The sequence below is a fragment of the Camarhynchus parvulus genome, chromosome 4 (genome assembly GCF_901933205.1).
Source record: "Camarhynchus parvulus chromosome 4, STF_HiC, whole genome shotgun sequence".
Classification (NCBI taxonomy): Eukaryota; Metazoa; Chordata; class Aves; order Passeriformes; family Thraupidae; genus Camarhynchus; species Camarhynchus parvulus.
The window spans coordinates 29,646,377-29,668,407 of record NC_044574.1 but is presented as its reverse complement, the minus strand read 5'-3'; the positions used below and the strand labels follow the sequence as shown (position 1 = coordinate 29,668,407).

Genomic DNA, 22,031 nt, shown 5'->3' with positions numbered 1-22,031 from the left:
CTGATCCCATGTCCATGTTCATTTTACTGGCTGTCTTACCTCAGGAACATTTCCTTTTAGAATTTTGTATAACATGAATTAACTTGTATGGCCTTCCAGTGAAACCCATGCAATAACTTTACATTGCCATAAAACAGTGCAAGGCCTAACGCAGGGCACATTGTGACACTGAAATAGCTAAAACTTTGCAGTAGTTATGACACTGAACTATCTGAAAATATCAAAAAATGGCAGTAATATGGCCCAAATTCACGGGGAGTAAAATGCAGAAGTTAAAGCAGTACCTCATTACTCTTTTTTATTAAAAAACAAAAGAAATGTTCTTTGTCAAGTGTGAGTGTTGTGTAACATTAGGTCAGTAATAAGTAAGTTTTATTCTGTGACAAAATATCTAGTTTTCTAATAGAAGTAAGCTTAAATGCCAGACACAGGATTTTTGGAAATTAAAAATTTAATGCCTACAAGCTCTGCAGAAGCAATCCACAAGAATCCGTTGCTGAAACCCAGAGTAATCCTCCAATTACCAGGTTCTGAGAATATCCACAAAAAATGAAAAATTTTTTACAGAACAAATAGTTAAAAATATACATTCTGTGTGTGCATGTGAGGCAAAAAGCTCCAACAGTATCACATAAAATCTCACAACTTTATTCCAAGTCAAATCAGTGTTCTCTTGCTTTTTCCAACTGAGATAAAGGAGAGTTTATTTTAGCTAAAGATGCCAACATTTCCTACTAAAGACACATTTTGCTTGCAGTCAAAAATATGTTTGCTACAGTAGTTTAATTTATTTCAAGTGAGTAGCTTTCTTTGAATTTTTGGTTTGCAAAGTAATCTGTCTTCCATCAATGAGAATCTGTGCAAATTATTAAAATAAAAAGGTTTTCAAAGCAACACTGTTCCTAACTTCCTTCATTTATATTTGACTTCAGGCTTATTTAATATGCTCCCATGTAGATAAAAGTAGCATAATTCTGTTTTCATGCTGGGTGGCCAAAAGGTTAACTGTCAGGTTCCCAGTGTGGGAAAATCCCAAAGTAGACAAAATTGTTTTGATGCTCACTGAAGTTGTATTTCTAGCAGACTACTTAGATGTAGTACAGCCAACAATTCTGTTAGCTGATCCTGCTTCACTCAGATAAGGACTTTATTATATTAAAGTATTTACAAGCATAGGAAGCTGGAATGTGTTGAAATTGCTGTAAAAAGGGCCACTTTCAGATATAACTCTGGCACAGGAAATCCTTGGGGTAACAATGTAACAGATATATTAGTCCTTTTGCATTAGTTTCACCTATGGCAGTGCTTCAAGAAGCCTTAGTCAGTACGTACATCCAGCCTCATATGTTCATGTTTCACTGCATGCAACACCAAAACACACTAATAGCTGGATCTGTCCATCCCAAACATGCACCATCCATTTTTATCATGAGGAACACAAAAACAAAGTAAAAGGTGAACCTTTCTTGTCCTTCAGTATCGCTCTCACCACAGCTGGCTAGCAGTATCCTTCTCAGGATTATGCTGATAAGGAACTACAGATGGGATCAGCCAAAGAGCAAACCATCTTCATACATTTGGCAACTGCCCTATGGCATGAAATGCACAATACTTATGAAATAGCGTTTGCTCCAAGTGGCTTCTGGAAAAGTGATGCATGTTTTGGAACAGCATCCTTTTTGAGCAGGCAGGAGAGCCTCCTCCCAAGGGGAGCTTCCCTCAATTTTTGGAGGTTAAGTCTTGCTTTTCATTTCACATGGAGAGATGGAAATACATGATGTAATGTACTTAGAAATGTGCTGCTATGAAAACACTTGACCCTTTGATTATTTTCACAAAGTGGGAGTTTGACAGTACTGCTGAGATACTAGGGAAAAACCCTTTGGAAACACCCAAGCTATATAGCTTTCTTCTCCTGGAAATTAATGTGCCTTCAAGAAATGTGAAGTACGCAGTCTGTCTCTCCTTGCCCTTCTTTAGATTCCTAAATCATCTCTGAAAAAAGTGATTCACAAACCATATCCCCAAAAACAAAAGAGAGGCCTGGAGTTCACTACCTTTACATAATGACAACATGATTACATAGAAGGTTCTTAGGAGGACAAAGATGCATCACTGGTATTTCCAAGTCCATTTTAGCAAGTTTTGCTAATGACACTGAACTTCTGGAAGTAAGGAACTGGAAGACAAATATTAACTCCTCTGAGGAACTCTGTCAAAACAACAGTTCTTTCAAACAGATTCTTGCTCTGCATAACCATCTCCTGAACTTTAAAGGAGCTTTCTGCAAGCAGAGCTCTCCCAGTCTTCACCAAAACTTTCAGACACAAAACTAGGAGCTCTGAGTGCAGAATTTTACTTTGGTTCTGAAATGTCCTGTGGCAACACCCCCAGAATCAAAACTGCCAGTTTACTATAGCGTCCAAGATTTCACTCCAAGTAATCATATATAAAGCCCTCAGGTCCAGAGTTATTCTCAGAAAGCATCTGGGAAAAGGTAATCCTGTAGGAAGCTTAGTTTCATGCTGCTTCTGCCACAAATCTTACTTTCCACCAGAACACCTCAAGTGTTATGCTTGGTCAAGCAAGGATACTTCTGCACTGCTCCTATGATCTTTGTCTGATCAAATAGTCTGCCACACCGCAGACCCCATGCTGGTGACACATTTCAGAGCTTACTTGACTTTTGGCAACCAGCATTTTCTTACTTATCTGTATATAAACTCACAAATCTGTTGCTCATCAGGTTTCATACTTCAACAATTTTATAGAACACAGAGACAGATATGCAGACCGTTTTGACACTTTTGACATTGTTTCTCTACAAGTCTCACAGTGTCACATACATTTTTTCCCAATTAGTCTCAAATGATATGCCTCATTTCTGAACTGGTTAAAAAGGTGTCCCATCAACATCAGTGTAATCATTACTATTAGTCCTGGAATCCAAAATCCCTTTTAAAATTTCCTGGCTCATAAATCCTAGAAGACAGTAGTAGGACAAAGCAAGCAACTATCAAGATATATATTATACCTTTATACACCTAAATATTCTGTCACTACTGCCAAGCATTATTTCAACTCAGTGACAGAATCTGAAAAGTCAGATGTAGGGATAGTAACTGGGAGTTGTGCAACTCTCAAAATACTTTTACAGGCCATATGAACATTATGTGGAAGCAGGTGGCCTGGCAGAAAAGACAGTTGTTCTTTGAGAGTCAATATGTAAATTAAGTTAACACCTGTTTTTTAGTGTTTGGGAATATCAGAAAACTATTCTGCTGTCCACTGGAGCTGCCCGGATGAAACAAGAAGGCCACTTCACTTATTATACTTTTACAAAAATTCCTCTGAGGAAGTAAAAAAGACATATGGGAGTTCAATACCAGGCACTGTACTGATTTTGACTGGGATAGTTAATTTCCTTTACATCAGTTGGTAGGGTGCCATGTTCTGAATTTGTGGACAAAAGTGCGGATAACACAGAGATGTTTCAGCTGTTGCTGAGCAGTGCTGGCACAATGTCATGGCTCATCCTGCTTCTCACATTGTCCCACCACTGAATCGTCTGGAGGTGCACAAGAAACTGGGAGGGGACACAGACGGGACAGCTGACCCCAACTTACCAAAGGGAGATTTCACACCATACAAGAATTGTGCTTGCTAATAAAAGCTTTGGGGAAGACAGAGGAAATGGACACAGACATTCAGTGCATTTGTCTTCCCAGGTCTCGATTGCATGTAATGGAGCCCTATTTGCCTGGGGATGGCTGAACACCCGCTTGCCCATAGGAAGCCGTGAATCAATCCCTTGTTTGGCTTTATTTGCATGGCTTATTTTCCTTTGCTTGTGTGGCCTTTACTCTGCTTGTTAACCTGTCTCTATCTCAACCCACAAGTTTTCTCACTTTTACACTTTCAAGTTTCTGTCTCATCACACTGCTAGAAGATGAGGGAGTGGCTGAGTGGCACCTTGTGGTGCCTGCTGGCCAAGGTTAACCGCAACACTAGAGGTGAGACAGCTGTAACTGCCATGGGTATCTGAATACTTTACACTGCAATACTGACTTCAGTTTATAACTGTGTTAACCTTTAAAAATGGAACTATCCATCCTCAATTAATGTTTCAGAATGGATTAAAAAAAAATTAACAGAAAATCTATGGGAGGACATAGATTTCCCCCAGAACGTTTACAAACATTTTAAGACTCTCTGGCAAGTCCATGTTTATACAAATCCATATATTATAGCTGTCTTAAAGGAAAGAATTCCAGGTTTTGCAAGGGCTGGTCCCTTTACTGTCAGTACTGGGGTCTCTTTTAGTGGTTATTCTGTCCCCCAGGGGTGATGCAAGAAACATTTGGTGTAATTGCTTTGACCAGCTGCTGTGGATCTCTATACCAAGACACTGACAGCAGAGACACCACTTCCTGCTTCCAGTGATCTACGTAAATAGCATTTGGGAAAAGCATGCGACTAGAGGAATGATTAAGGAAGAAACATGCAAATGACAATATTAGGATGAACTAGAAGAGTGTGGCTTGGATGGAGGGAGAAAAAAGAAAAGCTGATGCATGATTTGCTTTAGTGGAATGAAAGGCAGCCTGAGATTGGAAATGAAATGGGGAACTGGGGAAATTTTAGAAACTAGAAAACCCCAGAAAGCAGTGCCAGACTTTATGCATCAGGAATAAAGAAACAACCAAAAGCAGCTGGAGAGGATTCCAAGATACTTGAGCCTCATCATTCTTTCCTGGTCAGTACCTGGTAATACTAAAAATGTCCTAGCAAAACATGCATCACAGCTCCATCAAACTCATCTCTACAGAAGCTGCAGGCTATCATTCTCCAATGATTGCTCTAAACACACTCGACAGTAGATCCAAGAGCTCCAACCTTAATCCTAGTAAGACTGACACCTTTATGACTTTTCATGACAGAATTCTCTACTTTCAAAGTCATCAGACTTTTTAAGCTCTTACAAACTATTACAATTGAAAGCTCAGCACTCAAAATCAGGAATAAAAACATTACTACCCCTCAGGCAACACTAATTCAGCCTTCTAACAAAGGATGTTACAATACAATACCATTGCAGAATACCATGACGACCATTCAACACAATTTGAACACAATATTTACATCCATTTTTCCATCTCTGGAGATGTTTTAGAAATCTGTAGTGAAAGAGTTGGTGCTCATCACAGGTCTAGAGGGCAATTATAAATGGATAACAGATAGAGCTCATGGTTAAACTACTCATGGTAGTTCCCTGTCTAGATTTGCTTTCAAACAATGGTCTTTCCCCACAAGCCATTTTGTGGAACAAGAGTCAAAAATAAACAAAGCACAGGAACCCACAACCTCCAACCAAAAATTTCACAGCTATTTGATCCTCATTTTTAGGGGGCTTTAATTGAAAGGATATTTTTTCAGGAATCCTGAGTACATAGGCAGGAAATTGGAAATCCATTCAACCAATGATTCAAAAATAAAAGCCAGCAACCTAAAACTCAGATGTCACCTGGATTTAGTCCACACAATATGAGTGGACATATTTCAAGTTAGTCTTTCAGATTTTCTGCTATGCAAATAGAAAACCAAATTAATTAAAAGCCCTTTGCCATAAAGGAGCAAAGTGCTTCAAGACAGTTACTGCCTATACCTATGTATAACTATTTAAAAAAAAATAGGCATATGTCACAGACATTTCTTTTATGAAAAATTTTCTCTTAAGATTTTCTTGCTGAAGCTGAGAAGTTCAGCAACTAGACATAAACAATAAGTTATCTGCTGCTGTGGAATGTAACAGGTCTGCTTAGATTAGCTTATTTTAGATGTTTAGAGTTAGTGACTAATCTAGAACTGAGATCTCTCGGACACAGTCCAAGAGAGCTAGTTTGTTATTCATTCTTTACTTTTCTTAAGTAGCTAGCAGCTTCTAGAAACTCTCCCATTCTTTTTCTTTTTAATATAGTTATAATAGATGTTTATATCATAACATAATAAATCAAGCTTTCTGATCATAAAGCCCATCTCGTCTCTTTCTTCACCCCAAAAACCCTTGTGACCACCGTCAACACGCATACACAGGTATAAAATTTTCTAATTATTTTTTAGTTTTACATTAATTAAAACTTAGATCTTAATTTTCAACCTCAATGCTTTTATAGTGATGTGTATGAAAATTCATAACCATACATCCAAGTTTCAAAGGTACAGCAGCAATACTTCCTTTTAAAGAAAACTGACCATTAAGACTGGCTAAGTAAAACAATGTAAAGTTCTGTCAAATCAAAACACTATGAAAAACTGATACAGTCCTCCGTGCCACAGTAACACACTCCAGACACAAGACCATGAATAATCAAAAATATCAGATTCAACTTCCCTTCATAAGGGATGCCCCCAACAGAATGTGCCTTTGAGCTAACAATGCAGGGCAGAAGGGCGAACAACATTCATACCTAGGCACAAGGCCTCCACTGCAAAAACGTAGATCCTGTTCTCAAAGACAGTATGAAATAAACTCGCTGTAGAGACAGCAGGCCATTTGCACCACTGACTTCCAGTCTTAGCAGATGCCTCTGTGACAAACTGCCTAATCACACCTCTTGGTATTTTAAATGAAAAAAACCCCAACCCTACGATTACCATATATTAATTACATAGGCTGGGTTGCAGGAATTCATCCTTATCACAGGAAACTTCATTTCCCAGGTGAACGTCAACTGCTTCTTGTTAGCCCTGGTTACTCAACTGGTCTTTTCGCTGAATTGGTCGAACTGAACCGTTATTTGTCACAACGTATTTGTCTTACGAAGTTCAGTGTAAACCTTTCACTCTACAGGAAATTTCGTGTTAGAAAGGTGACTGTCCTAAGCACAAATCGAAACTCAGGTTTTGCTCTGCCAGGAGCTGTTCCATTTGCAAACCAGCGTTTTCTATTAAAGAAAGACTCGACTAAGACAGCACCGGAGGCGAAACGCAGGGCTCACGCTGCGAGGCGCAGCCAAGTGGCCGCGGCCGCGCTCCGGTGACAGCCCGGTCAGCTCTCCCGATGGCTGACAGCTCCTGCTCGGGCCCTGCCTCGCCTCCCGGCCCGGGGCTGCCCCCACGCAGGGTCACCTCTGCGCCGCAGCCCGGGGAGCGCCCCCCCGGAGAGCGGCCCCGGCAGAGCCGGCACCCCGCGAAGGGGCGCGCACACACCTACCGTCACCGTCTCCTTGGCAGCGGCCGCCACGGGGATGGGGAGCAGCGGCCGGGCCCCGCCCGGCTCGGCGGCTGCCGGCTCCCGGGAGGGCTCCCGCCGCCGCTCGGACAGCTGGTACCCCGCGAACCCGGCGAGAGCCGCCCCCCGCCGCCGCCCAGCCCAGCTCCCGCCGCCACCGCCGCGGCCCAGCCGCCCCGGCCCCGCCGCTGCCGCCCCAGAGCCGTCGGGCCGGCGGAGCGCCGGGCGCGGGCCCCAGGCGGCGGCGCCAGCGCAGCAGGGAGCGCAGGGCGGCCATAGCCCCGCTCCGCCCCAGCGCCCGGCGCACCGAGCCCCCGGTGCCGGCAGAAGCCTCGCGAGAAGCGGGGAAGGGGGTGGGGAACCGAGCGGGCCCTGCAGTCCCCGCCCCGCGCCGCCGCCGGGCCGCCCGCGGGCGCTGCTGCCGGGACGGGCGGCCGCAGGCTGCGGGACGGGCTGTGCCAGAGGCGGGGCGCGGCCAAGCTAGCGGAGATAGGAGGCGTCCAGACCCGACACGGGGATCCGGCACGGAGCTGGACCCGCGCAGCGTGAGCCGAAGTGCCGGTGACGGTGATGCGGGGGAGCTGCCGTGAGCGCGGCAGAGCCGAACCTGCCCCTCGCTGCCTTCTGCCCGCACACCGGGGCCGCATGTGCTCCGCATCGTGCCCCAGGGCCTCGCCGCGTTACTCCATGGCCTTGCTCCCGGGGCAGTGTGCCGCACCATGCCCCGATGTGTCCTTGCCATGTCAACAGCCGCTCCTCTGATGAATATTCTTGGCGACAGGTAGCTTCCCTAGCATAACCAAGAACTCGTTGAAGACCACTTGTGAAAGTTGAGCATGGTCTTTTGTCCCTGCTTGGTATTGATGGGCAATAAATCTTGTCAGGCATTTCATGTTAGGGCATTCTTCCATGATACAACCTGCATCACAACCTACATTAACTTAAAACTTTATAAACTGCACACAAACATTTCAAGACACAGCACACCTTATGTCTTTTTTTTTTTTTTTTTTTTGCAATGATACAGTCTTAATATTTTTCTTTTTCACATAAGTACATTTTACCCAAGTTTCAGCCACTTACCCTTTCTCTCCCCTCCCCCCGGCCCCCCCAAATCTCAAATGACTTTTTCTATTATAATGAAAAATTTTGGAAAATACACAAATGGTATCTTGATACCTTTTAAGACACGCTCATGCATTTTCAGTTACATTCAGTGGTTATGATACGTGTCAAGGAGTAAGTGTGGGCATCTTTGTCAACTGACAGTCTGTCAGATCATGCAACTGTAAACATGGCCAAGGTTGAGTTACCTCACAGCTATGGCTGGAAAGGCAGGTATCTGGGCTGAATGATGGATTTACTGCATTTCTTTCAAAATTTTAGAATACTGCAAGCTAATTCATTCATCAAGTAATTCCCTTGACCTCATTATTCCCAACTGTCAAAAACTATTTTTGGAGTTTTTTTTTAAATAATCTACTGCTTTATTTTATAAGTACTTTATATGTATGACTCCCAGGCAAAATCCTTGTCTGCAAGTCTGAGTTACATCTCTGTACTCAATGACTAAAGGCCAATATGGAGACCAGCTTTTAGGAGTCAAGGCAATAATAATTTCTGATGCTTAGCATGACTGGAACACAAGTACTTTCCTTGCAAGTACATGACTAAGCATCCATCTGGAAAATTTTGTAGAATGTGGCTCTTGGATCTTATCAGTTCTAGCTGCCTCATTAGGAGACATCATTGACCAGTACAATTAGCTTTTTCAAATAGTCTACCTTTTTGGTTTGACTGGAAAAGAAACCACTTTTGGTCAGTGTGGGTCCCAAAGTAAACCTGTCAAGAGCTCATCAGTCACCTGAACTGTAGTCATGAACCACGAGTTATCTCCCTGTTCACACTGTTCCCTGGAATTAATTAGCCACATTTTACTGACTTTTCAATAACGCCTTTAGGCTAAAATTTCTTTCACTTCAAAAATTCAATTCACATCTGCAACTACTTACACCCAGGTAACATTAGGCAGAACTCCCCTGGTGAACTGTTTGCTTAGGAACAAGAGGAAAATTATTTGTGCAGCAAGTCTAAAAACATACACTGTCTGAATATCTTGTTTGCAGAGATTCAGAAAGCATGTCATTTAAATAAATTAAGGTTGTTTTAATCCAATGATTCGCTTACAGGAGTAATAAAAAAGCTGTCAAATGAGGCATTTGAATATTGATACATGGAAACAGTCTACTCTCACTGGATGTAGCCATGTAAATGTGTGCTCATTGCAATAGCTCCTCTGTTCCATTCTGCATATACAGGGGTTATTCATGTGTGTCCACAAAAACATGGATGGTAAGATCATGAATCTTAAAAAGCTCTATGAATTTTTGTCTGCAATTAAATAAATAAAACAAAGCATGAAGGTGTAAGAACTTCCTTCCCACAGGAAAAAATAATCCTTGTTGCTTTTTCCTCATCTGTGTTTTTTAAATAGTTAAATATAAATATACATATATGTATACCTGCTACTGTATCTGTTCATAAGAGAAAGCTTTCAATGTTTTTAAAATCTGCATGTATTCCATTTTAAAGGTCATCAGATTATGGCCTAATTTGTACATGGAGCCTTGGAAAGGTTTTGTTCTTCACAGTGAATTCTGCACAAAAATACACCTTTTTTCACTCAGACCTGCAGTGCCTAGAAAGTCACTCATCGTAACTTGTGCATGTTCTGCTTACATTCCTGAAAGTAGAGAACCATATTTTTGTGTCCAGATCTGGGAAGAATCTGAGACTGGCCATGATACATAGGTATCTCCAGCTGGACATATCCCTTTGGTGCTACTCCATGGTTTTTGTTCCACCAAATGTTTGCTTTCTTATGAATTCATGAACCCTCCCTTTCTAATATTTTATTATATCATTAAAAATTTATGGCTGGCACAGAACTGTTGTAAGGGAGTTCTAAAATTAACAAAGGTGCAATAAATTGTAGGACCTAAAGTTTAATAGCTTATAGGAGTTTTTTAGATATGCAGATCGATATGTCTCTCCATATATGTACCGACTATCTATGAAAAATTTCAGTCCATTACATTCTCCACTCCCTTGGTAGCCACTAGATTTTGCTTATGACAACATGCTATTCTTAAGCAATATATAGTAATTGTATTGTCTCTAGAAGTCCTAACTACTTGCTATGGAAATAAAAACTTGACCACATATATATTTGTTCAATGACACTGAGAGTGCCGTCTCTAGGAAGTATTCGTAGAGTCGATTAGATTGTACTGTATACTTTAAGTTGAATTATGTACTCTTGTAAAAAAACTCTTCAAAATTATTTAACTTCCCATGGTATAGTTTCAGAAGGTGCAAAAAAAAATCTTTAGCGTTATCTTTTCCTGTCACATGGCTAATGCAAACACACACACAAAATCTTATCTTTTTGTTTCTTTTCTGGTACTTTATAAAACAGCATAACCGGTTTAGTTCCCAGACATTAAAGACTCCACTCAGAAAAGATCAGTGTTATGTAGTCCACTCTACTTTAAATGTTTCCATTATATAACAGGAAAGATTTAGCCATAAGGGTCTTTCAGTGTGTGATTGCTGAAGACTTTTTTTATTCAAAATAACCCCAAACCTTCTCTACTGGAGACAATGAACGTTATCTGAACTGTAGACCCCTCTACTGTTTGTAGAAGTCAAGGGTACTGCTTGGACCCAGGAACAGTATCTGTATGGGAGCATCTTTAGGCTTAGAACAAGATACCTCCTGCATTTAACTCTACCATCCTGGTGCATGTCCTGCGACTCAACAGCTGTGATGAGCAGTTTGATCTTGACCTGCCAGTCATGTCAATAAAAATACTTGATGTTTGTTTCAAACGTTTTTGGTGTATTTGAGTAATCAGTGAACAGGCTATTTGAGAAATAGGTGCCATATAGATTATTCAACTTTGATCTATTTCTTTGATTTAGCACTACAATTAAGTAGATTTGCTTCAAAGAGAAAGCTCATTGGTTGATGTTTTACACTGATGTGATAATGTTTACACAGATGTGCTTTGAAATCTCGATTGTGGTGGATTTTTGGGTCCTACCACATGACAGGCTCCTGTTATCTGAAAGGTAAAATAATATAACATCTATCTGTAACTGCCTTCAGAACAGGTCTGCCTGTGCTCTCCTCTGAGGTGATTTATCTGATCATTGTATTTAGCATTAATTTTTTCAGTTTTAAATCCCTCCACAGTAAATCACTTGCTTTAAAGCAGCCTTTTTATAATTCAGGTGCACACAGGGGCAGTACTTAGGACTGCAATGATGAAAAGGTGTCACATTACCTGCTTTAAAGCACCTGCCAATTAATTAGCCCTATACTCTCCATAGCAAATAAAGGTAAGCAGTCAAATCCATTTGATCTCTCAGATTTAGACTGTGACTGAAAAGACCATGAAGCAAGACAGGAGAACTAATCTCTCATGATTCTCTGCAACTTTTTTGTTTAAATGAAACCTTAAACCACCAAGTGATTCTCTTGAACTTTTGAAAGAATTAACTATGAAAGATCTTTACATTTTGTACTCTAATACCATGTTTTAACATTGGCAAAGAACTGCATATCTTAGATGCTGAGATAGGTCATGTCATTTAAGCCCTAAAATTCATTAGACTTTACAGAAAAGGCAGGAAAGATAGCAAAAGTCAAACTCTTAGATTTAATGCAGCGTTGTTTTACCATTGGTGAATATGTTTTCCACCAAAATCTATTTTCCCATGTGGACCATTCTACTCTGGGGATGAATAAAGTCCATATGCTCCTCTGGAACAGGACAACGAAGTCCCAAACTGATTCAAAATATTATAGAATACAACAGGTATCTTTCAGTAGATAATATTGCTAATTTATGATGCTCACAGACCTTGGCTACGGGCTCAGTGAAAAACCCCAAAGAAGATGGATTAGATGAGCCACAATCTTCTCTGCAAAAGTTCTGAAAATATTTATCCCAAACTATGGGGCTGCCCGTTTATGTTTTTAACACCTTCTGTCAATACCCAAATACGATAGATCGGTTTAGTGTCACATTAATGATAAATGCGAGGGAGAATTTGCAGAGGGGAAAGCACCTCCCTGACTATGCCAATTTCTTTAGAAATTCCCCTCCTTGTAGTTGAAGCGATAAAAGGGAAGCGTAATGCATGTACATTTTATTAGCGTTTTAGAAATAGGGAGTAAAGCTGTCAGATCTTCGGGTTTTTTTCTTTCATGTGTGTCTGGGCAGGTCTAACCCTCAGGTAACGCCCTTTCTCCTTCTTCCCTCCTGCCTCTCCTTGCACCTGTCCACGTAATGCTCCGGCAGCTCCCGCCCGGCCCCCTCTGCCCGCTCCGCTCCGCTCCGCGCAGGGGCCGCGCCCGCGCCCCCGCCCCCGCCGCGCGTGTGCGCGCCCGGCAGCGCGCGGGGGGCGCGCCGGAGCCCCCTCCCCGCACCGCAGATCAGAGGCAGGTGCGAGCGGAGGGGGAGCCGGTTTACAATTTCAAACGCGGCCTCCCCGCAGCGGCTTCATTAGCATATGTCAGGGGACCGCCGTATATATATACACACGCGCGAGGCTGATGAGCAGCACCCCGCCGCCCGGCTCGCACCGCCTCGGATCAGCACGGCTCGGCTCCGGTCCGCTCCGCTCGGCCCTGCCGGCTCCCCATGCTTGGGGCTCCGCCGCGCACCCCCACATGCCCGCCGGGAGAGGCCGGCAGCCGCTCTCCGCCGCCGCGCCCTAGCCCGCTCGCCCCGCGCCCGCATGGCTCCGCTGGCCGAGGTGGGCGGCTTCCTGGGCGGCCTGGACGGCCTGGGGCAGCCGGTGGGTGCCCACTTCTTGCTGCCGCCCGCCGGGGAGCGCCCGGCGCTGCTCGGGGACCGCCGCGCCCCGGCCGAGCGGGGGGAGCGCCGCGCCCCGGCCGCGGCAGCGGCGGCGGAGCTGGCGCACTTGCAGGGCATCCTGCGGCGGCGGCAGCTCTACTGCCGCACCGGCTTCCACCTGCAGATCCTGCCCGACGGCAGCGTGCGGGGCACCCGCCAGGACCACAGCCTCTTCGGTAGGCGGCTGCGGCGCGGCCCCGTGTGCGTGTGTGTGTGTGTGTGTGTGTGTGTGTGTGTGTGAGCGCCTCTGTGTGTGCCTGGGCGGCAGCAGTCCTGCTCTTGGGAGGGAGACGTGATGCTGGTGATGCCGAGGCAGGTGGATGAGTCCTCAGAACAGAAAGGCTTCACCCTACAGCGTTTGGCCATGGGGTCTGCGCCAGGGCAGGGTAGTGAGGGAGGGCTGTGCATGCCAGGTGAGTCAGCCCGTGCTGAGGGTCTGTAAGCACAGGCATATGCCGGTAGGTTTATGGGAATGGTCGGGAGTCAGACTGATCCTTTTTGTATTCACTATTGGTATCGGAGCTTCTTGGGCCTCTGTGAAACAGTATAGGTCACACACAGACTTGGGCATGCTGATCCTGAGGCTGCATTAGACTGCTTTGCTTCACAGAAGGACATAAAGCTGAAGCAGAAGAGCCTAAAATGCCTCTTTGATTAAGTGCTTAAAATGCTTCCCACCCGCTTTCTCTGTCAATAAACCCAAAGGAGGTGAGGACAACCTGTGATATGAGAGTAAATCCTAAACAGTAGTTGTAGAGGCTGGACGTCTGAACAAACCTGCTGTTGTCAACTACATGTGAGTTTTGGTGTGTATTGGCTTAGCAGTCGTAAAAAGGTGATTAAAGAGCTTCCTATCATCCTCCCTATAGTCAAAACAAGCTGCTGGAATGGCTCTTAATTGCTTTTATAACGCAGGGATGTTTTAAGAAGTAGAAGAGCAGTAGTGAAACAGACAGTTCACAGAAGGAAGATTTCCTACAGCATGTAATTATGAAATAAATGTTTGCTTTAAAGGGAAAATCAAGTTAGCTGTAGTTCTAACATTTACCGGGCTTTTTAGAATTGTACTACCTTTATTCTACCACTACTCTTGGCAGGTTTGTCTGATGTGGTTTCTTTGTGGGTTGTATCACCTGCTTATTATGCTTTCGGAAAAGAGTGGCTTTGAAAATGATATCAGAAAGACAAAATGCCTCCAGACCTTTTAAGGGACTCTGTGCTTTATGAACTGGAAAACGAGGATGATTTATGTGTGATACAGTTTTTAATGCTTACTCTTTGTAAAGGATTTATTTTCTTTGCTGTTTGTTAATACAACTAAGAAACCTGCCGAAGCTCAATTAAAATTGAAAACATTTTAAATTATTGGTTAGCCCAGATAGTCCATCTGTCTGAGACTGAAAATTGTCCTGAAATCATAAATAGTAAACAGACAAAAAGTCATAATCAGCTGCACTATTTAAAACTACCTACCTTAGATTCAGGGGGTTTTTAAACATTTTGTGGTTTTGCTGCTGAACAGCAATCTCTTAGATATGATTCTGGCACTTCTTTTTGAGGCTTTGTTTATGTTGTTAACAACTTCCAAAAAGCCAGTTCACACATTCCTTTTCTTTCATGTTTTGGATGTGCTGCAATCTGTGCATATCAATTGGTTAAGTATGTTGGCTTACCTTTGCCAAATTCAGGCTTCAAATAGTACCTCATGTCTCAGATACTTTATTAATATATATTGCATTTTTGGGCAAATGTAATATAAATAACATTATAATCCAAACGGTAGCAAAAAAAGCAGTATATTTTATGTACTTTAAAAGCCTGCACTAAAGACAGCTAGTTGTGTCAAGAGGCGTGGGCCCATATGCTAGATAAGGTGTCTGGCAAATACTTTTCTTTTTCTGTGGGTAGATTCTGTTATATAAAATTCCCATCTGTACTTTGATTTCCATTCAAATGACCTAATAATGGATGTGTTTTTTTAAGATAACTCTGTAGAACTAGTAAAGTATATTTTCAGGTAATTCAAACCGATCTTCCAATATTTGAGTAGGCAGTTTAGCAAATAGTGTACAATCATTAAAGACTCCAACAGCATGGTAGTAATGGCTTTAGTCTCTGTGCTGAATAAAATCCTTTCATATTCAATGTTTTGAAAAAGTTTCTTAAATGGTGAAGGATTCATGTTCCTAGATGAGGCTTCTCAGACTGCTTTCCTGTGAATATTGTGTACATTTTCACCAAGTATTTGAAATTTCAGAGAAACTAGGCCACATTTACTATAATATGTGCATTTTCTACTTGTTTTCAACTGAGTTTTTGGATGCTATGTGTTTTATGATTACGAAATTAATGAAAGCAATTTTTTTCCAGGTATCCTTGAATTCATCAGTGTGGCAGTGGGACTGGTCAGTATTAGAGGCGTGGACAGTGGCCTTTACCTTGGAATGAATGAGAAGGGAGAACTCTATGGCTCTGTAAGTACCACTTTCATATCAGCTCATACATCTTATATTCTTATATTATATTCATACATAAAATATTCTGTTTCTCCACTTCCTTTGGTTGTGGTCATTCCAGTTTAAAATGTGAGAAATGATGCACACCACAAAGAAATATGTAAATACTCCCTGCTCTGTTACGTTGCATTTGAGTCCCTCTACCAAATCTCATTTGTAGAACAGCAGCTAGCCCAAGACAGGACTCTGCATAATACAATTCATTCCAATATGAATTTAAAGTAAATCATAAATAAGTAATCTTTTCTTACAGTAAATGTTAACTAATCCGTTTTTTAAATCTAAAATTGTAGGTGTACAGGTCCAAGTTTCCAAACTCATTGTCAGATCTACATATTCTTGTTGGGTTTGGTTTGTTGACATTTAAATGAACAGTAAGGCTACACAAAGCCTAAAGCATTTTGTTTATTTTTATTATATCTTTTTTCATGTCTTCAAATATCTAGTGGCAGCTTAACTTATTTTTCTTTTCGCTTTCTTTCTGTAGGAGAAACTAACTTCTGAGTGCATCTTCAGGGAGCAATTTGAGGAAAACTGGTACAACACTTACTCATCCAACGTCTACAAACATGGGGATTCAGGGCGGAGGTACTTTGTAGCACTTAATAAAGACGGTACTCCCAGAGATGGGGCAAGGTCCAAAAGACATCAGAAATTCACACATTTCTTGCCCCGGCCTGTGGATCCTGAAAGAGTTCCAGAACTGTACAAAGATGTATTAGGATACAGCTGAGCAAAGAGGCAGCTTTGGCAAATATGCAGCTGTTGCCTGTGCTTTCATGGCGATGCCAGCATGAGGAACCTGCAGCAGTCGAGGATGCTGGATGTGAAGAACCCACTTGGTGAAAGGCAGGCCTCTGTTTTCTAACCACTGGATTTGGGAGACAAAGCCTCAAAGATGAGTGTGGACCAGACTCCTCAAGACTTGCTGAATGGTTTGGTAGCCAGTCGCCAGGGGGAAGAGGGACTTCTTAAAACATAACCAGCTCCTGGGAATTCTGTCTGGATTACCTGTGGCCTGTAGACTAGCAAGGAACCATCTACATCTTATGGATGAGACAATGCTGAAAGAAGTGGAATATAAAATAGTGATAAATCCTGGGAACTGTGTGTGAAGTTTTACAGGCTCCACTTTAGTGATGGACGTTAGATGTCAATACATAGTAGTCAAAACTGGAACTTTTCTTCAGGATGGACCTATTTATACATCTTCAGATAGCGTATATTTATTTTATATATTTATTTATTGAAGAGTTTATTTTTTACTGGGATATGAAGAGAATACAAGTTCCTAACCCCAATGAGAAATCATTTACAGTGCCAATATTTACTCTGAGTAGTGTCCTGATACAGAAATGACATTACCTTGCAATTCATTCAAAACCTGAAAATTCGTGTTTCATTGTTTATCAGTTACAGATAAGTTTATATTTTATGTGCATACCATTGCCTTGTAACTGTCCTTATTTGGAAAAGAATGTTTATTTTTTTTTTTTTTACTTATGAGAGTGCCTTACAGATTGTATTAAATTCAAATGCACATTTAAAAAGGGAATTAAAAGTTACTTCACTTTCTTTGGTTTACTGTTATTTTTAAACTGTGAATCTCTTAGCACACTATGTACATTTCACATCTGCAGCCATTGTGAAGTGTGTATTGCAGTTACCTTGAAAGGAAAACTAATATTAACTCTTGAAATCTTGGTTCAAATCACAATATGCTTGATGGTTTTTGGCCAAAGGATTCCTACTATCTTTACTAACACACAATTAGCTATTCTCTGTAAAATCTTCACGTAGTATTCTCATGATTTATTGTTTCTATCAATATGGTTAAGGGGAAAGAAGTTCAGAGTGCAAAGTTTCAGATACTGCTGTATGAAAACCTTCTCAGTGAGAGCTGTTTCTCTACTGAGTACAGAAAAGCCTAAGAAGGCAACTTCCTTACCTTAATTCCGCATCTAGGCAATATTTTCAGCATAAGATGTTCTGTGAAAGCTGTCAGAACAAAGATGAGCTGTGTCTGTGCTACTTACAGCCATAAAACAGGCAGATCATACTAATTTGATTCAGAACTGTCAGATATGAAGCACAAACTCATCTGAATATTAACTGATGGGGAAGTCTGCTCTGCAGGAATACAAAGGGTAATGACAGATTTATGATTTAGACCTAAACCTGCTGAAGCTTGCTGTCACATGATTGCCACCTGCATGGACAAGGCTGGCCCAGGAAAACTGCAGGGAAGGCAGTTCAGGAGAGGGCACCAGAGGTGGTCTCATGTTTCAGATGCCAATGCTCCCAGTGGGCTCCTGCTCAAAATAGCTCATTTGCATTCAGGTTTAGGCAATTGTATATGGTTCAAGTACTGCACATGCATAATTTATATAAAATCAAGGTATCAATGGAAAGCATTTTTCAGTATGTAGCACAATTGCTAGAACCTTCACTGTGCCAGAGCTGCTTCTGCTCTATAGTGAGAGGTGGATGAGCATAGATTACTGATGGATTGTTGACAAAATCATTTTACTTTCTGCCAAATAGAAATGAAATGCAGATACACAAAAGCACGATTCAGCACTTTGTGGCTACCAATGTGTAACTTACTGAGATAAAAGGTTTCATTTTAATTTTCTGAAAAATGGGAAATGGAAGATCCACAGTACACTGAAGACATCTTAGTAAAATAACATTGTAATGCACTCCAGTTTACAATAAAATAATGATTTTGAGGGTGACATTGAGTCTCATTAGTAATAGATCAATAGCTGAAGACAAAAATACATGCTTTAAATAGAAAAATTATTTCTCTGCATCTCAAAAAGGAGTTTATTCCATATAAATTGTGTCAAAAAGAAGTAGCTGCTGCTTAGGATATAATTCCCATGCATTTCTGGCAAACACACTCAGTGTTTAAACCATAGCAGGACAAATTCTCCCTCTTTGGATTACCAGTTTACTGTTGATCTTCAAAAGTACATTGAAGATGTCAAGGGCTGTAATCAACCTTGTTATTATCATTGTGCATCTTTTTTTCACAGATATGATACAGCCCGTAACAGTAACTGAGGATACCTGTAAATGGTAAATAATTATCTGAAACTTCTGGATCCAAACACATATCCAATATCTAAGTGAAGAAGAAGAAGAGTAATATGTTCTTGCCCCATTTCCATTTTAGATCTATGCAAATAAACCTTGAACAAAATATAATGGAGCAGGTACAGTGGTGATGAATGACTGTACAAAACCTCCAGAGCACTGAAAAGCTGTCACAGACTCTTTTTTAGTTCTGATGTATTTCCATTGAAGAAATACATCGTGGTTCCTTATTTCATTTTGCTTGCAGCATTTATTTGCTCTCAGTTACATCCTGTCCGTCATATTCTTCAGATACAGTTAATGTTTTTCTAGTTTGAGAATGGTGGATACAAAAGTTACACCTCAAAAAGGCAATTTTTATATGTTATTAAAGGAATAGCTTTAATTGTCAAAGGTTTGGGTATTTTTTGTGTGTGATTTTCACTCCCACTTCAAAAAGCCCAACAGCACAGAGGGAGGGGTTTGTTCTGTTTAACCAGTAGAATAAATGATCTAGTTTAACTCTCATTATATTTTAATAACTATATAAATCTGAAAGATGTGGGCTGCTCTGATAATATGAAGGGAGTAATCTGAAGGAGGTGACAATGTTCAAGGTTCAGAGGAAACCTCTGAAGGCAGAGAAAATGCCACATCTTGAAATAAATTCCTGTGTAATTGACTGCTCTATTTTTGCCTTTCCTCATTTATTTTTTTCCCAGGGAAGAAGAATCATTCAAGACAGTTAATTCAGTTTGTGCAGCAGTTGCAGCGCCACTTTCTGCTTCCCATGGATTCTCCTAAAAGGGTAAAATTTGGCCCTTTGATCTCAGAGCTAGCTTGGAGTGCTCTATGCCAGTTCTGTATTTCTTCATATATTTTGGTTTTTGCTGCTCTGTTTCCCAAGTTGTGTCAGAAATAACATACTGGTCATACAAAATATTTTCTGAAACCCAGGAGGAACCTTCTGAACATATTTGAAGTGAAATTTTTGCTTCTATTAATCTTTCTGCACTTAATCAGAATGCAGAAAATAGAATTCCTAACAGTCTTCTGTGGAAGTTTTACATCCATATTAGTTACCAGATATAGGAGAATGCAAATTCCTCTGGAAATGGGTATTTTTTAAATAGACAAGCTGATATAGTAAGAAAAAGGGGACAGCTAGTCTACAAGGTACACATTCCTTTCATTGGTGTGAGCCATTTGTGTTTGCATGGAGCAGTTTGATCCTGTCCGTATCTTCAAGTTGCTATCATAAGCTTATTGATGTTATCTTTCATACTCAGGTGTGACAGCCAGCTTCACTATCTGAAAATTGAAATCCCTGGTATGGCCATGCATTCTGGTAGCACTTCAGGGTTGGGCAGAATTTACTTTCTGACATGTGAGAGTCATTTAACAAGTACACTTTCATCATAGCTTTCATTTCCAGCTACCTTCATTTCTTTATGTGCTTTGTTTACTCTTTTTTTCATAGGCATCTAATCTAGCTTCAGTAACCTTGAGAAGTTTACCTAAACATAGGCCTTTACCAGCAGCTATAAGAGCAGTGGGTTTAATTTAGTTATTTTCTGCTGCTTATGTAATCTTAATAGTGCCACTGTGCTATGGCTCTAGTTGCACCATTTCAAATTAGGTTTGCCATACTACTTTTTCTATGCAGCAAAGAACTAAACAGAGGTAAGGCAGTTTTATGCACCATAAATGCATCTTTATTATTGGCCTAATATACTGGACCAAGCCTGTGTCAGATACTGAGAACATGGTGGTAGGATGCTTAGGTTTTGCTCCTATTGCTCCATACTGCATGGAGATGCTATTGGTAAGGAGACCTTTTGGAGAACTTTACTGCATTTTCTCCCTTCACCTTAAATGTGAGAAAAACTGTTGACTTCATCACTGTTCCAATCTCTGCAATTATGTGGTAATTTTTTTAATAGTAGATCCATTTGAAGACTGAAACATTATACGAAAATAACAAAAGTTGCATGAGGTAAGACACTACCACCTCGGGAGAGAGTACTTCACTGGAAGGAGAGTCAGACAGACATACATTCTAGGGGTTCTCCTCCATTAATTCTCCTCTAGGCTATTTCCTTTTATGAGGAAGAAAAGGGAAACAAACATTTCACAATGTTGAAAAATATGGTAGTGGAATTCTTCACTTTCTAGATGATTGCATAAATGTACACTTTATCAGACATTTCTCTTAAAACAATTTCCTTTGCAGTTGTGTGTTCAGCAGCTGTGGTGGAATTATCGCTGTTACTGTACCTAGTGTCAGTACTTGTCTTGGTAGATGGCAATAAATATATTGCTAGAGAGGGAAAGAGAACATTCTGAAGTTGTTATATGCCATTAAATGGTAATCTGTGAAGTTTGGTTTATGGTATTAGTTTCAACTCAGTTTTTGAGACAAAGCCTTGCGTGAGTTTTGACAATCTTTCACGATTTCTTAACATTCAGAAATTCATGGGCAGAAAACCTGAAAGTTGTAAAAGCTCCCCAGGTGGGGCATACTTAACCATGACATCTTTATCAATAAGTTGTGCACAAATAGGAAGAAAAAAAATATCCAAACAGGGAAGAGGTCAAACAGTTACTTCTATTGCCGGTTGGAGAGAGATTAAGTTTCAAACAGAAATTGGTTGGCAGCTTGCCAAAATAGCTGTTTAATCTGCAACATGATCAGTCACTAGAATCATTCTGGAAGTGCAGGAAAAAAGAGAAAATACCGGATTAAAACACTAGTGACAGTAGCTCTCTGTATTTTGAACATATCCAAAAATATTGCTGTTCTCTTATTATAGCAAGTCTCTCATAAAGGCGGTTTATGAGGAAAGGAGTAAAAGTGTTAGAAAGGCAGTCTTTTGACAGTCAGTGAGCTTAGTAAAACTCTTCCTGTGGTAAGGTCCTGGTTGATATATTTTGTCTAATTACAGCAAAATTGAATCATGTTTTATTTCACTTAAAATATCACAGACCATGTGTTTGATTCATGGGTATCTTCAAGTCAGGAGTGGTATCTGATTTACAAATAGAGCTGATGTAAATCCCATAAGCCACTTTGGACTCCCAAATGTAAACTTTTAAATATCTATATCTATAGTCTATATAGATATATAGATATATCTATAGTCTATATTGATATATAATATATCTCTAGCATATATTTATGAACTTTTCAAATTAGTTTCAAGTGTTTCTGTTGTTCCTGACAATGACAGTCTCAGTGGCTGATAGAGTGGGCGAAATGTTTGTTTCTTTACTGTT

The 22,031-nt window shown here is 40.9% G+C and overlaps 2 protein-coding genes across 2 annotated transcripts in view; one reads left to right on the top strand and one right to left on the bottom strand.

The window, feature by feature from the left end:
* MICU3 (mitochondrial calcium uptake family member 3) overlaps positions 1-7,341 on the bottom strand; it is a 52,352-nt gene extending 45,011 nt beyond the window's left edge. The window contains exon 1 of the mRNA XM_030947178.1: positions 7,214-7,341. The gene's annotated coding sequence lies outside the window, so the exon portion shown is untranslated. The remainder of the gene's footprint in view (positions 1-7,213) is intronic.
* A 5,683-nt stretch (positions 7,342-13,024) lies between these two features.
* On the top strand, positions 13,025-16,503 carry FGF20 (fibroblast growth factor 20). The gene is made up of 3 exons (XM_030947997.1): positions 13,025-13,334; positions 15,529-15,632; positions 16,162-16,503. Exons 1-3 carry the CDS (start codon positions 13,040-13,042, stop codon positions 16,405-16,407), a joined length of 645 nt encoding a protein of 214 aa, XP_030803857.1. The 5' UTR covers positions 13,025-13,039; the 3' UTR covers positions 16,408-16,503.
* The last annotated feature ends 5,528 nt before the right edge of the window (positions 16,504-22,031 follow it).

Coding starts and splice junctions, on each gene's coding strand:
- FGF20 (XM_030947997.1), top strand. CDS start 13,040: ATGGCTCCGCTGGCCGAGGTGGGCGGCTTCCTGGGCGGCCTGGACGGC. Junction 13,335..15,528: donor CCAGGACCACAGCCTCTTCG/GTAGGCGGCTGC, acceptor ATTTTTTTCCAG/GTATCCTTGAATTCATCAGT. Junction 15,633..16,161: donor AGGGAGAACTCTATGGCTCT/GTAAGTACCACT, acceptor TTCTTTCTGTAG/GAGAAACTAACTTCTGAGTG.